This window comes from Bos grunniens, chromosome 4 (assembly GCF_055505025.1).
Source record: "Bos grunniens cultivar Pamir isolate PY7600 chromosome 4, Bosgru_T2T1.0, whole genome shotgun sequence".
Lineage (NCBI taxonomy): Eukaryota > Metazoa > Chordata > Mammalia > Artiodactyla > Bovidae > Bos > Bos grunniens.
In genome coordinates, this window is record NC_141168.1 from 32,717,766 (window position 1) to 32,734,356 (window position 16,591).

Genomic DNA, 16,591 nt, shown 5'->3' on the forward strand with positions numbered 1-16,591 from the left:
GAATAAGGCATTATGGAAATATTGTTTTCTGTATTTACTGTTACAGTCTTATAGATTCTTTGGATTTTTATTGGCTCCCATTAAAGAAATACTGCTTGCTTGATGTTCTCTACCTGACCCTTCTGCTCCACTGATACACTCTTCAAGTTGTCATCCAATCTCCTCCTTTCCTAATATATTGTTAACAAATATCACCCTGTAATTAACTCACTTCTTCCTACTCTGGTTCTTTAAAGACCTGTGGCGGATTCATTTCAATATTTGGCAAGACTAATACAATATTGTAAAGTTTAAAAAAAAAGACATCCAACTCTGCCAGCTTTTCTCTACTTGTACGGATGCTGTACCATTTGAAACTGTTCAGTTACTCCAAAACTCACATTCCAGTCCCATCTCTTCTTATCAAAGCTATATTCACATTTCTATAGATTTGTCTTATCCACGCACACCCATAACCAGCACCCCTGATTGCAAGCTTGTAAAAGGTTTCATGAATTATTGAATTATAATAATTATTGAATTATTATCTTCTTCTTTTAGCCCCCAAGGAGCACAGGTAGGTGATCAATAAACATTGGTTAAGATGAACTGAACCAAGACATGAATGAAGTGCTGATTGTTCCTGGGAATCATCTAAATAACTGAATAATCTTTTGATATTAAAATAAAGTTATTAAGGGAAATATTATTAGGGACAATTATTACTTTCATAACAGAGGAGTTTTGCTGCATCGATATTACTTAACAAATACACCAGCTATTAGTTAAACACAAAAAGCCAATCTATCATATTAAGAATAGAAGATTATCACAAGTAAAATTTCACAGCTTGCTGATTATCAAAGTATATTATTCAGCTTGTGGGCGTCAGCTGTGAAATGTGTGGGTATACAAAGCAGCTTGGAAGGAAGTTGAATTATCAATAATTAGCACAGTCACTGTTGCTAATTATATGTTAAATAATAACTATTGTTGCTTCACAAACCAAGAAATATGTTTATAGGTGCTCTAAATTCAAAGCCCACCTCCCTAACCTCTCTGCTTAGCTAATTACAGATGAAGAAGGTAAGCCAGCTACCTAGCAATAGCCACTTTCAAAGCTCACCATGATTTTCTCCTGCAGAAAAGCGTAATATGTGTTTCTAAGAAAGAATTTCTCTGGCAAATAGTACAGAAGAAATTTGGGTATTGCAAAGTTTAGACTTGGTTGATTCAGATTCAACTTTGCCATATATTAGCTTAACTTCTACAAATGTAAGTTTCTTCCATCTGTAAAATGGAGGCAAAACTAGCACATGCAACACTATTATGAAGATTAAATGGCATACTGCATTCGTGGCTCTTAGCAGAGGGCCTGGCAGGTAGGAAATTGTCAATAACCCCAGCCATTGTCGTTGCTGTTGCTTCAACTTTTGCTCTTGCTGTTAGAAATCTAAGTCTGGTTCATGCGTTAAAAGTAATTAATATTTGAAAAGAAACCTCTGGAGGTACATAAACGCAAATCTGAAGAGTGGCTTTGACTCAGAAATAATCAAAATAGTCATTAATCAAAAGGACTGTAATCAGCGTGGATATCAGCTGATCTTGCCCTTAGTGGCCAATACCTGTTTCAAGGCAATAAATATCCACAATCACACACATTCTTTTGAGATCAGTGCTGTGTATTTAATTAGCATTATTTATGATTTTGTACCTGGACTTAAGAACTGCATCTATAGCACTGTCTTCCTAAATTTCAACACTGACACACTCGTATGCTTCAGGTCAAAGCCTGTCTCTCCTATGTCATCATTCCTGTGGGGTTCTAAAATGTCCTTAAAACATCAAGTCTGCACTCTAGTTTATGGATATTTTGAAATATATATGGAATTTTTTCTTTTCACTTGGGAGGACATTGAGGACACTGGGCTTTAAAGAAGAGAGGTGGTGTTTTCAACAGTCCTCCTGGGTTTAAATATCCAGCTTGACTGTACACTCTGTGACCTTGGGCAATCCACTTAACCTTCTGAGACTTTGTGTTTTCTGTGTAAAATAAAAATATAATACATGCCTACAGGAATTTTGTTAGAATTAAATGTGCTTAACTCATTCCTGCCCTTCTGCCTGACCTCTAAGACTTAAAGTGCCCTGGTGTATTTCCTTTTCCACTCATCTCCACTGATTCCTGAAATTGACACACCCATTTCCATGGTTTCTAAAGCTACCTGTGTGTGGGTAACCATCAATTTCACATCTCTAACTGCTCTCTCAATTCCAGATTCATCTATCTAACTGACTATCCACCACAGCCACCAGGAAAGCTAAAGGGCACCTCACATGAACACCCTCACAGCAGCATTCCGATCCGCCAACCTGCTCTTCCCTCAAATTCATGTCAATGAATAGTACCTTTTCCTACATTGTATGCCAAATATTTGTAAAATCCACTGCCTTCTCTTCATCTATGCTGCTACAAATCTAAATGAAGCTAAAATCTACTCATCTCCCTACTCCTCTGCAAACCTGCCTTGGTCTTCTAACAGATTCCATGTGTATGTCTCCTACTGCTATGCTACAGATTACCATAAACTTTAGCAACTTAAAACAGCAGGAATTTATGACCTCATCATTTCTGTAGATCAGGCATCTAGGCACGGATTAGCCAGGTCCTTTGCTCAGCTGAAGTCAGGGTGCCAATGGGGTCTGCGATCTTCACAGAAGCTCAGAGTCCTAGTACAGGGTCATCCAAGTTGTTGACGGAATTCAATTCATTGTGTTTGAATCACTGAGGTACCTGTTTTATTGCAGTCTGTTGGCATAAGGTCACTCTCAGCAACTAGAGGATACCCCAAGATCCTTGCTAGATGCCCCCCCCTTCCTTTGGCATCTGGAAGCCAGCAGGAACAACTCTCTTTTAAGGGTTCCCTTGAGTAAGTCAGGCCCTCCCAGGATAATCTCCCTTTTGATTAACTCAGAGTCAGTCTATTGATGGGAACCTCTGCAAATTCTCTTCACTCCACCCATTAAAGAACTTAGCCTCAGGAATAAAATCTCACCGTCTTTACATGTTCTGTCCACACAGAAGGGGAAAAGAATGTACTAAGTATGTATGCCAGGGGCAGGGTTCTTGGGGGTCATCTTGGAGCTCCACTTACTATACTTGGCTTCTACTCTTGTTACCATCCATCTTCACAATCCATCTAGCTAACATGTTTTATGAAATTCATAAATTTACATAGACTTTAAATTAGATCATGTCACTAGCTTACTTACTATGTTTCTATTACTCCTAATTGCATTAGTGAAAGTGAAAGTGTTAGTGGCTCAGCTGTGTCTGACTCGTTGCACCCCTATGGACTCCTCTGTCCATGGATTTCTCCAGGCATGAATACTGGAGCGGGTTGTCATTCCCTTCTCCAAGGTATCTTCCTGACCCAGAGATTGAATTTGGACTTCCTGCATTGCAGGCAGATTCTTTACCATCTGAGCCACCAGGGAAGACCAATTGCCTTAGTATTAAAATCCAAATTCCTTCTGATGGCCTACATGGCTGTATATGAACTGATCCCTAGTGGCTACTTCTTGGACTTTATTTCATGTGACTGTGAACTTAGCTCACCACACACAGCCACAATGGTCTTCTGTCTAATCCTCAAACATCCCCAAATCATTCCTACCCCAGGGCCTTTGCACTTGATATTTCCTCTGTCTGGAATACTATTTCCCAGTTATTTACATGACTAGCTCCTTCTTGCTGTTTAGATCTCATCTCAAATTTCATTTTCCTTGGTCATGCTACGTAAAATTTCTCCCTCCACCTAATCTCTTTTTGTCACACTATTCTGTTTTATTTTCCAATTCATTATATGCTTACTTGTTTTTCTGCCTGTGTTCTCCATTTAATGTAAACTGTGAGAGCCTGAACTGTGTCCATCTAATTCACTGCTATATCCCCAGGAGCTGCAAGAGTACCCAGTGCATGGTAGACACAAAACTTACTGTCAGGTGAAAGAAAAGGATTCCATCAGAATTAAATGTAGTTAGCATGGTTTATACCCACTCCAGTGTTCTTGTCTGGAGAATCCCAGGGACGGGGGAGCCTGGTGGGCTGTGGTCTATGGGGTCGCACAGAGTCGGACATGACTGAAGCGACTTAGCAGCAGCAGCAGCAGCAGCATGGTTTATGATAGAAGAAATCTCCATTTGCTTTAGGCAGATACTTGCAGTCCCTTCATTTATGGACTATACATGCATGCATGCTCAGTCGCGCAGTCATGTTCAACTCTTGTTACCCTACAGACTAGAGCCCTCCAGGCTCCTCTGTCCATTGGATTTCCCAGCAAAAATACTAGAGTGGGTTGCCATTTCACCCTCCAGGGGATCTTCCTGACCCAGGGATTGAATCAGCATCTCCTGCATTAGCAGGCAGATTCTTTACGTCTGAGCCACCAGGGAAGCCTGTTATGGAATATGAAGGAAGTGGGAAAAGAACCACCACTGTGAAACTAATCCCTTCTAGGGTGCCACTCATTCCATTTTCATTCAAAATATTTATACCTCATAGTGTTTACTTTCTTACTACTGAACAAAAAAAAAAAAAAAAAAAAAGGAAGAAAAAAAAATTCCAGAGTTTAGCTTTTTTAAACTTTCATTTTTTTAAATGGCCTATCCCTCCAGGCAAAAATTCTGAAAAGCCCCACTTCCCTCAAATCGCACAGAATTCTCCGCAATGGGTGGGGAGAACAAAGCAGCCTGATTTCAAGGTATGGGCTACAGATGGTGCAAAATGAAACTGGGTTTGGGGCATTGTTTTGAGCCTAATCCACGCAGCATTTCTCATTGTCTTTAGGCTGAACAAAACAACACAGGCCACTGACCTGTAATCCAAGTCTAGTAAATTGATGGAAGATAAGCTTAAGCCTTTTCTCACTTATTTTCCAACTGAAAACACTGTTTTTTTTTTTTTTTTTAAGCAGACAATTCTCTGTAGAGCCTCATAGAGTTGCTAAAGCATTTTTTTTTTTACATTCATCAATTTTATGTATTCTTTATCATTTTTTACTTATCATTTGCTACTTTCAAATGGCAAAACTGAGCTTCCCAGGTGACTCAGTGGTAAAGAATCCACCTGCCAATACAGGAAACTCAGGAGACGTGGGTTCAATCTCTGGATGAAGAAGATCCCCTAGAGTAGGAAAACGGCCACTCACTCCAGTATTCTTGCCTGAGAAATCCCAAGGACAGAGGAACCTGGCAGGCTCCAGTCCATGGGGTCACTAAGAGGTGGACATGACTTAGTGACTAAACAACAGCAGTAACAATGGCAAAAGCATATAAGCGAATCATAGGATCACTTCAAGGTAGATAAAATCATCCTCAAGTTGCCAGTGCTAATTCTAGGACCCAGGGAGATCAGCTCATGTCTTGCAGACAACAAGAGAAATCTGCAGTTTTGAAAGCTTAATTTTGTTTTTTTTAACAGCCTTTGCATTTCTTAGGAACCAGGCTAAAATAGCAGTGTTCTAAAATAAATAAATTTGGCTTATGTTGATGTGTGTAGCATGAAACATCTCATTTATTTACATGATCTTTTTTAAGTGGCAAAATACAGTGTGATCTAAGTAGAAAAAAAATACTGAAAATCTAGCATTTCTATTACTTTCTATTACTTCTATTCTTTCTATTTTGTGATTTCAACCATAATAAAAATATGTGAATGGTGTTTTTCTAATTAATTCTGTATTATTTTCTGTACTTTTCTCATTTCTGACTCTGTTACTGCTTCAAGAAGAAAAATTAAAGATAACTGTTTCTTGAATTTCCTTTTCCCCACAGTCATAAAATAGATAACTATATGAGAATTTAGACTACATTTCAAAACAATGATTGTGAGGTTACCAAAGAAACTGTACCTGAGGATTTTTGTTGCTACTGCTTTATTATGTGAGCTAGAAAGCTGAAAATAAGAGAGTTAATGGAAAAGTTGATATTTTTCACAGGACTTTTACTTATTTTTATCTGGTCCTGATTTATTCCATTTGAGCCCCAAAGCCCTGTCTAATTCTAGGAAGAAAGGTCTAGAATATGTCTGATAAGATGGTTGTAGTTGCTTTGGGGCAGAAGAAACAAGAGGGGAAAACAGCTTTGAGGGACAGTGTGGGTCAGAGTCCCGTCAGAGTCTGGGATGTCATCTCCTGCCGGGAGCCGGCATATTGCATATTGAGTGCATATTGCATATTGAGTGCAGCACTTTTCAGGATCTGGAATAGCTCAACTGGAATTCTATCACTGCCGGTAGCCAGCGTGAGGAACTCCGCCCATGACAAAGGTCATGAGGAAGGAGGCTCGGCATACGCAAAGGCGGGATCAAGCCTCAGGAGTCTCCCTGGAAATTCTCGAGCAATCTACCCCCAAAACCAGAGTCTGCCTACTTTCTGCTTTGTGCTGTCACCTACACCTCTGACTTTACGGGGGGCTGTCCCCCACTACCTCTCTCTGCAAAAAGAGTTAGCTTACAGCTCCAGTTAATAATTCTTGGGTGTGACAGTGTTTCAACCTACAAACTCCTTTGGAAGTCCTCTAGCCTGCCTGAATAGGTTTTTTCCGGCAACATGTGATTGTTCAGAGCCTCCCAACTGTGAGAGGCAGGAGATGTTCTAAACTGTCTAAACACAGATTCCTTTGAGTAGTTAAAAGATTGATTAGAAATTGTATTGGTGAAGGGTTTTTCACTTGTTGGGCCAATGTTTGCTGCTAAGTCTCCATATCCCTTACCTACTGTGTCCTTGGCGGTGTATTGATTGATATAATGGGTGTATAGAAATGTAAGCAGTCGCCTCAATGTTTATAATCTTGGACCCTTGAGTTAATTCTTTTCTTGATTGAGCCCACCTCACCTTTGCCCTATAGGAATGCAACTTTCTCCAATGCTTTTTGGAGGCTGGCGCCTGACTTTAAAATAATCACCTTTAGAGAAAAATAAGTTTCTTAAAATGTTAACAGGCTTCCTGGCCAGAAGATGATGTAAATCACCTAAACTTTTGCATATGATAAGTTTGAAAGCCTGACTTCGATAAGGATCAGGAACTGCTGTCTTTGCATGCCTCTACCCCTTCCCCCATTATCCTCTATGCACAACTTAAGGTATAAAACTGCTTTGGAAAATAAAGTACCTCCTTTTTGTTCACCGGAATTTGGTGTCCCCATGTCGTTCTTTCTTTCACCTTCTAGCTAAATTTTTCCTCTGAGGCAGGGAAGCTTGTCAAGCCTACTAATTTTGCCTGGGCTTCTAAGATCCGACCGGGGAGGCCTTAGTGTCTCCTCTCCTTCGGGAGAACGGGAGGACGCCTGCGGCCTTCGTAGGTGACATTAATTCCCTGCTTTGGAATTTTATTCAGTCTCTTTTCTTCAGTGAATTTTCCTACTGAGCTATCCTTATTTCAGCCTCTTTTCTTCACTGAATTTTACTGAGCTATCCTCATTCTATTACTCTTTATATCCTTAATTAACGTTTAATTAAGCAATTGTTTCCTGATCTTCGCCTACGCCGTCTCTCCTTCGAATACCCTGGTTCAGCCGGGGCTGGTCCCCGGCAGGTGGCGCCCGAAACAGGGACTTTCGAAGGTAAGCTCCCCAAAGCAATCAGAGCCATCAGCCCTATTGCTCCCCGTTCTCGGAACAACTGGGTGACCAGCCCTCTTGTTCCCCCACGGAGCAGTTTGGGTGACCAGCCCTACTGCTCCTCCCTTGGAACAGTTTGGGTCACCAGCCTACTGTTCCTCCCCCGGAACAATCTGGGTCACCAGCCCTATTGTTCTTCCAGAGTTCGGGACGGCTAGGACCCCACTCAAGGGTGCCGCGGACCCCCCTGTAGGATAGACAGGGCGAGAGGAGTGGGAAGTGTTGAAAGTGTTAAAGAGTTAGACTTAGAGAAAGAAAACGGTTTTCTGAAGTTAAAAGGCCAAAGAAGAGCCTGATCTTTTAAAAAGCTAAAAGCTTTATCTTCTATTATATTTAATTTTCTGACATGGGTAACACTGAATCAAATGAAAGACAGCTCTTTATAGGAGTAATTTTACAGTTATTAAATAAAAGAGGAATCAAAGTTAAAAAATCTACCATTCAATCATTTTTTTCCTTTGTACAAGAGCATTGTCCCTGGTTTCCAGATGAAGGCTCTGTTAACTTAGATGTCTGGGAGAAAGTAGGAAAACAGCTAAAAACTTACCATGCCGAACATGGCTCAGAAAAGGTGCCTAATGACACCTTTTCCTTATGGAATATCATTAGAGATGTCTTAGACCCTGCCCCGGATTCAGAAAAAGTACATCTTAAAAGGGATAGTGAAGAAAATGCTGTAGCTAAACCTGCCCCTGAATCTAAAAGAGTAACCGTTAAAGAGGAAAATGAGGCTGAAACTGTAGTTAAACCTGAGGAAAATGAGAAAAACGAAGACCCGCCTGACTATCGGCAACTAAGAAAAATGTTAGCAGCCATGACTACTCAGGAACAACTTAAAGACAGGGATGAGAAAGGAGATCAGTCTTCCCCAAAAGGAAAAGAGAATTTAGATGAGATAACAGCTAAATATCACTCCGATGAAGATTGGCATCTCTTAAACAAAGACGCCCCAAAAAGCCTAAGAGAAACTTCCCCTATCAGGCCATCTGCTCCAAGGAGCCTAAGGGAAATTTCTCCTATCAGGCCATATGCCCCTAGGAATTCACAGGACACCTTCCCAGTTAATCCATTTGTAACCTCTGAATACCAAACAGTCCAAAGAGCTCCAGAGTACAGAGCAGGAAATACGGAACCTATGTCTTTGCCACCACCTCCCATACCAAGCCAAGCAGGTCCCATACCGAAGGACATGAAATGCAGGCCACAAGATATTAAACCCATAACACTTCCGCCACCTCCTTATCGAAGTGGGAATGCTCCACTATCGATTCCACGGAGACAGAGACGGGTCTTTTCTGCCCCTGGCGACAAATTCGATCCCCAACTCCAGGCTTGTTTCCCTTTAATTTTTGACAATGATGAAGACGAACAAAAGGCTCTCGGCTGGGAGCCCGTTTCTTTTCAATTGGTAAAAGAACTTAAAAATGCATGTGTCTCGTATGGGCCTAAAGCCCCATACACGATGCAGCTGGTAGAAAATTTAGCAGGTCAATGGTTAACACCTCGAGAATGGAAAACAATTGCTAGGGCCTGCCTGTCTGGAGGACATTTCATACTCTGGAAATCTGAATATGATGATCTCGCTCGCATGTGTGCTCTTAGCAACCAGGAGGGAGAGCTTCAATATATCACTGAAACTATGCTACTTGGACAAGTTGACTACCCCTCGCTTAATGAACAGATGAAATTAGATAAAATTGCTATACGACAGGTAGCTAATTGTGCTTTTACTGCCTGGCGTTCATTGCCCGATGGTAATGCATCAGGTACTGCTCTATCTAATATTAAACAAAAGTCAGAAGAGCCATTTGAAGACTTTGTCTCACGGCTTTCAGAAGCTGTCCAGAGAATAATTTCTGATTCTGAGGCAGCCAAATTATTGACTAAACAATTGGCCTTTGAAAATGCTAATTCTACCTGCCAGGCTATTTTACGCCCTATAAGAAGATCTGGAACTTTAATTGATTATATAAAGCAGTGTGCAGATGTAGGACCGTCAATGCTACAGGGTGTTGCTATAGCTGCAGCAATGAAAGGGAATTCCTATCAGCAAGCAGTCCAATCCTTTTTTACTAATAAGAATAAACCAACACAAGGCGATCCCAATAACCAAAATAGGAATGCATTGCCTAGAACTTGTTTTTCCTGTGGTCAGGTGGGACACATTTCTCGTGCCTGCCCTCAAAGACCACCTAGTTCTTATCCGCCTAACCCTGCCCAACCAGTCGTGTCTGCTCTGCAAAATCCTGCCCCCCAGCCCACGTATCCTAGGTCTCTCTGTCCTCGCTGCCAGAGAGGATATCATTGGGCAAGGGACTGTAGGTCAAGATTTCATAGAAATGGAGTCTTTTTAGGCCCCGACCAGCAGTCGGGAAACGGGTTGAGGGGCCAGCCCCAGGCCCCGACAACGATTGGGGCAGCCTCACTGAACCCATTCATTCCCTTCGTCCCGTCGCAGAGCTCATCAGAGCAACCCCAGGCAGTGCAGGACTGGACCTCAGTTCCACCACCTCAACAATATTAACTCCAGATAGCCCCACTATTAAAATCCCTACAGGAGTTAAAGGCCCATTACCAACTGGCTTGGTAGGAATTATATTAGGCAGAAGTTCCTTAGCTATGCAAGGTCTTACAATTATTCCTGGAGTAATTGACTCAGATTATACAGGAGAAATTCAGATAATGATTTCACCCCCAACTAAAACTTTCCAAATACATCAGGGACAGAGAATAGCCCAACTTTTACTTTTGCCTTATCATACTGCAATTGGGCAAACAGCCACCCAAAAGGAAAGGCAGGACAAAGGATTTGGATCTAGTGACATGGCTTTTTGGGTAACAGAAATTACTAAGAAGCGTCCTATGAAATCTATTTTCGTTAGTGGCAAGTCTATTGAAGGACTATTAGATACAGGAGCAGACGTTTCTTGTATTTCTGGGAAAGACTGGCCCAGTTCCTGGCCCACACATACTACTGAAAATGATTTGGTGGGCATAGGAAGAGCTCCTGCAGTAGCTAAAAGTGCAAAAATTTTAGACTGGCAATTTGAGAATACCCGTGGAACATTCCAACCATATGTGATTCCTTCGCTCCCCTTTTCCCTGTGGGGGAGAGATGTGCTGTCTCAAGTGGGCATGTTACTTTTTAGCCCTGATGATAAAGTAACTTTTCAAATGCTACAAATGGGCTATGACCCTTCAAAAGGGTTAGGTAAACAGCAGACAGGAATAACTGAGCTGATTTGCCCTGCTCCTCGAAAGTTCCGTGCTGGATTAGGGTATCCAAATTTTTGATGGAGGCCATTGTTTTTGCTGCCGACCCCATTACTTGGAAATCTCAGGACCCAGTGTGGGTAGAACAATGGCCTCTGACTAAAGAAAAACTACTGGCAGCCAAAGCGTTAATTTCTGAACAACTAGAATTGGGACATATTGAGCCCTCCAATAAGCCCCTGGAATACTCCTATTTTTGTCATTAAGAAAAAATCTGGTAAATGGAGACTTTTACAGGATTTAAGAGCCATTAATGCCACCATGGAGGACATGGGGGCCCTACAACCTGGACTCCCTTCCCCTGTAGCCGTCCCAGAGGGATATAATATAATCGTAATTGATTTACAAGATTGTTTTTTCACCATCCCCTTAAATGCTGAGGATAAAAAGCGATTTGCCTTTAGTTTACCAGCAGAAAATTTTAAACAGCCTCATTTAAGGTTTCAATGGAAAGTGTTGCCCCAGGGAATGAAAAATAGCCCTACTCTATGTCAAAAATTTGTTAATGCTGCTTTAGAAGATGTTAGAGCTAAATATGAACAGGTCTATATGATTCACTATATGGATGATATTTTAATAGCTCACCCTGATAGAGCTCATTTACAAACTGTCCTCCAGGATTTGACCCTGGCATTAACAGACAGAGGCTTAAAAATTGCCCCAGAGAAAATTCAAGTCAATCCGCCCATAACTTACTTAGGACGGGTTATCAATTCAGAAACTGTGACTCATGCCCCATTAAAATTGAGAAAAGATCACCTTGTTACTTTAAATGATTATCAAAAACTTTTAGGCGACATTAATTGGATCAGACCTTATTTAAAATTAACCACTGCTGAATTAAAACCTCTTTTTAACATTTTACGCGGGGATCCTGATCCAACTTCTAAGAGACAATTAACTGCTGAGGCTCAGGAGGCCTTAGAGAAAGTGGAAGCAGCTTTATCTGATAGCTATGTAAAAAGAGTTAATTTACAAGCAAACTGGCAATTCCTTTGCCTAGCTACTCCAACTGCACCTACGGGAGTTTTATGGCAAAGCGGCCCCCTAGAATGGGTCCATCTCCCCACCCAAGCTAAAAAGGTAGTAGCTTCTTATCCAGGACTGATAGCTACGTTGATATTGAAAGGAAGAAAGCGGAGCATTGAACTATTTGGCAAAGAGCCAGCAGAGATTGTAATTCCATATAATAAGGAACAACTTGATGCTCTTCTAATGTTTGATGAGGATTGGCAGATTGCCATAGGAAATTATTATGGTCAATTTTTGCATCATTTACCCTCACATGTTTTGCTGAATTTTATGTCCAAACATCCAGTTACTTTTCCCGTCAGATGCAAACAGTCTCCTATCCCAAATGCTCAGATAGCCTTTACTGATGGGTCAGCAAACGGTAAAGCCTCCATAGTTACTAAAGATCACCAAAAGGTTTTACAAACACAGGAAACTTCAGCTCAAAGAGCTGAAATAACAGCAGTCATAGAGGCTTTTGCTATGTTTGCAGATGAGGAATTTAACCTTTATTCTGATTCTCAGTATATTGTCAGGTTGTTTCCACACATTGAAACTGCGGTTTTGCCTGAAAATAAAACTACCATATTTCATTTGTTAACTAAATTACAGCAACAAATTTGGAAAAGAAATAAAATATTTTTCATTGGACACATTCGGGCTCATTCCAGATTGCCCGGCCCTTTAAATGCCTTTAATGATTTGGCTGACTTGTTAACCAGAAATACAGTGGCTACTGTGATTGAGGAGGCCAGAGCCTCTCACTCACTTCATCATCAAAATGCTACTGCTTTAAGATATCAATTCCAAATTCCCAGAGAGACTGCTCGAGAGATAGTGCGTTCTTGCTTACACTGCCCCACTGTTTATAATAGTCTACCTATGGGAGTTAATCCTCGCGGTCTTAAGCCCAATGCACTCTGGCAGATGGATGTAACTCATATCTCTTCATTTGGAAAATTGTCTTTTGTTCATGTAACTATAGATACTTTTTCTCACGTTATTATTGCAACTGCTCGTACCGGAGAGGCAGTTAAAGATGTGATACAACATCTCTTTACTTGTTTTTCATATTTGGGCCTACCAAAAGCTTTGAAAACTGACAATGCTCCTGCTTATACTTCTAAGTCTTTTCAGGAATTTTGTATGAAGTTTCAAATTAAACATAATACAGGCATCCCTTATAATCCCCAGGGACAAGCCATTGTGGAAAGAGCACACCAAACATTAAAAATCCAAATTCAAAAATTAAAAGAAGGGGAGTTTAAGTATAGCTCTCCCCATCAAATCTTGCAACATGCTCTTTTTGTAATAAATATTTTAAATGCTGATTCGGCCGGAACTACTGCAATGCTTCGCCATTGGTGCCCGGAGCAGCTGAATGCAAAACCATTAGTTAAATGGAAGGACCTCCTTTCCGGACAATGGAAAGGTCCCGACCCATTGTTAACCAGCGGTCGAGGATATGCTTGCATTTTTCCACAGGACGCAGATTCTCCAATTTGGGTTCCCGACAGATTGATTCGCCATGTCTCAGCCCCTCGGATACCGGATTCCCCGGCTGCCGCGACCCCGAAAAAGGAAGGGACCTCCTCTGCCTTCACTCCCCGCGCCAGCACGGGAAACGCCGCCGGAGTCGGGACAACTGACAACGGAGATCCCGGATGAACAAGGAACAGATCCGCCCACCAAGCAGATGTCTCAACTTCACATACAAGATATTGCTCCCCCCGATCCTTTGCCTCACAAAAGGGTGTCAGGCCGCCTGACTCAGGCGACCCAGAATGCCTCCATACCTACTTGGGGACAAATAAAAACACTCTGCCACCAGGCACGGGGAATAGCTTCCTTACAGGGATCTCCAGCTTCTCCTGAGAAAACGTTTATTGCCATGCTTGCTTTGCTTTCCTGTCAGGTAAGCGCCTCTCCTATTCCAACCAAATATTGGGCGTATCTCCCAGATCCTCCAACTTTCCAAGTTGTTACTTGGGATAATGAGCCTATACGGGTCAACACAGACCAACCTCAGCTCTTGGGAGGATCCTATACTTCTTACACTAGAGATAAATATCCTATTAACTTCAATTATACCTTCAGGGGATTAACAGGTGATTTCCCTGTTTGCTTTAACTTCCCCAATGACCCTAGAAGCTTTATTACCCCCGCCAAAGAAGGATGTGTTGGGGCCTCTAAAAAAATAATTATAACAGATTCCTGGTCTTTACATCATCGGTCAGCTTGGGTATTATTGGCTCGTATGCCCGGGATTCTTGACCCCTATGTAACCCTGCATTTCAAATCTCCACCTAAATATCCGAATTGTTATAAGGTTGCTCCTTCAGACAAAGTATGGAACACCATAGACAGTCATACAGGATATCCAACTTGGACATCTTGTACTTATGATTCAAGGATTGATTATAGGATACCAGGAGGTAGAGATTATACTATTCAGGACTGGAGCAACCCGAATCCAGGTGAGGATCCATTAGCCAATAATACATTTGAGGGCAGATTTGAGAATTGGGATAGGATTCCTCTTCCTTGGCCAATACATGCCACTAGAAGGCATCGTAATCAATTTGTTCCTCCTATGCTGTCTTATACGACTAAGAAACAGACCTATTGGCAACCTGAAATTTGGAAAGCCCTTGCTGCTACTGCTCCTGTTTCCTTATACCGCCCAGATAGCAATTCTACTTATTCTGTTTTAGCTTGTCTGCCCTCCCCTTATGTTTTTCTTTTTACTAATGACTCCAAGAGACTTAATGTACGCATGAATTATTCAGGTGGACCTAATATAGTAACCTGTGAACAATGTATGCTTTCATCTTGTTTGACCCCTCAATATAATGTTTGCTCTTTTGTGGTGTTACAACGCCCACCCTATCTCATGATACCTGTGACAGTGACTAGCCACTGGTATGACAATTACGGCCTCGCCGTGTTACAACAACTACAAGATTTAATGCGACAACGGCGATTTGTGGGCTTACTTATTTTAGGAATATCAGCTTTGATAGCAGCAATTACTTCTGTTACTGCAGCAGCGATATCATTGACTCAACAAGTGCATACTGCCCAATATGTTAATGCTATGTCTAAAAATGTCTCTTTAACTCTAGCAACACAGGAGGTTATAGATAGAAAATTGGAGATGAGAGTAGACGCCTTAGAAGAGGCAATAATGCATATTGGGACTGAGTTACAGGCTTTAAAAGTGAAAATGGCTCTGTCTTGCCACGCTGATTACCGGTGGATATGCGTGACATCTTTAAAGGTAAACGAGACAGATTATGAATGGGAAAAAATCAAAAATCATATCTCAGGTGTTTGGAACAGCTCTGACATTGGCCTGGACTTAGGGAAACTTCATAATCAAATACAGACCCTGGAACACTCTCAACTGGATTTTACTGCCGCTGGAGCAGCTAATGACTTTTTTCACACTTTCTCTAACTTCATTTCAGGAAAAAACATTCTGTCTAATATCCTTGGATACATCGCTGCTGGTGCTTTAATTTTGCTTCTCATAATCGTTCTTCCTTGTATTGTCAGGATTCTTCGGCAGAATATTCAGAAGCTCGCGACTGAGCTGCATCTGGCTGTTTTAAGAAATAAAAAAGGGGGAGATGCCGGGAGCCGGCATATTGCATATTGAGTGCATATTGCATATTGAGTGCAGCACTTTTCAGGATCTGGAATAGCTCAACTGGAATTCTATCACTGCCGGTAGCCAGCGTGAGGAACTCCGCCCATGACAAAGGTCATGAGGAAGGAGGCTCGGCATACGCAAAGGCGGGATCAAGCCTCAGGAGTCTCCCTGGAAATTCTCGAGCAATCTACCCCCAAAACCAGAGTCTGCCTACTTTCTGCTTTGTGCTGTCACCTACACCTCTGACTTTACGGGGGGCTGTCCCCCACTACCTCTCTCTGCAAAAAGAGTTAGCTTACAGCTCCAGTTAATAATTCTTGGGTGTGACAGTGTTTCAACCTACAAACTCCTTTGGAAGTCCTCTAGCCTGCCTGAATAGGTTTTTTCCGGCAACATGTGATTGTTCAGAGCCTCCCAACTGTGAGAGGCAGGAGATGTTCTAAACTGTCTAAACACAGATTCCTTTGAGTAGTTAAAAGATTGATTAGAAATTGTATTGGTGAAGGGTTTTTCACTTGTTGGGCCAATGTTTGCTGCTAAGTCTCCATATCCCTTACCTACTGTGTCCTTGGCGGTGTATTGATTGATATAATGGGTGTATAGAAATGTAAGCAGTCGCCTCAATGTTTATAATCTTGGACCCTTGAGTTAATTCTTTTCTTGATTGAGCCCACCTCACCTTTGCCCTATAGGAATGCAACTTTCTCCAATGCTTTTTGGAGGCTGGCGCCTGACTTTAAAATAATCACCTTTAGAGAAAAATAAGTTTCTTAAAATGTTAACAGGCTTCCTGGCCAGAAGATGATGTAAATCACCTAAACTTTTGCATATGATAAGTTTGAAAGCCTGACTTCGATAAGGATCAGGAACTGCTGTCTTTGCATGCCTCTACCCCTTCCCCCATTATCCTCTATGCACAACTTAAGGTATAAAACTGCTTTGGAAAATAAAGTACCTCCTTTTTGTTCACCGGAATTTGGTGTCCCCATGTCG

General features: G+C 41.6%; 2 protein-coding genes across 3 annotated transcripts in view; both read left to right on the top strand.

Moving 5' to 3' along the window:
- SLC13A1 (solute carrier family 13 member 1) overlaps positions 1-16,591 on the top strand; it is a 115,380-nt gene that overhangs the window by 52,420 nt on the left and 46,369 nt on the right. The window lies entirely within an intron of this gene.
- Positions 7,462-16,573, top strand: LOC147373903 (endogenous retrovirus group K member 19 Env polyprotein-like). 2 transcript variants are annotated; one of them, XM_086395834.1, is made up of 2 exons: positions 7,462-7,602; positions 13,461-16,573. In XM_086395834.1, the coding sequence occupies exon 2, from the start codon at positions 13,472-13,474 to the stop codon at positions 15,602-15,604; it is 2,133 nt and encodes a 710-aa protein (XP_086251960.1). In that variant the 5' UTR covers positions 7,462-7,602; positions 13,461-13,471; the 3' UTR covers positions 15,605-16,573. The 2 variants fall into 2 exon arrangements, with proteins under 2 accessions (XP_086251960.1, XP_086251959.1); XM_086395833.1 differs by having other exon boundaries at positions 7,472-7,602; positions 13,429-16,573.

What these genes read in the sequence shown, in the direction of transcription:
- LOC147373903 (XM_086395834.1), top strand. Translation starts at nt 13,472, where the DNA reads ATGTCTCAGCCCCTCGGATACCGGATTCCCCGGCTGCCGCGACCCCGA.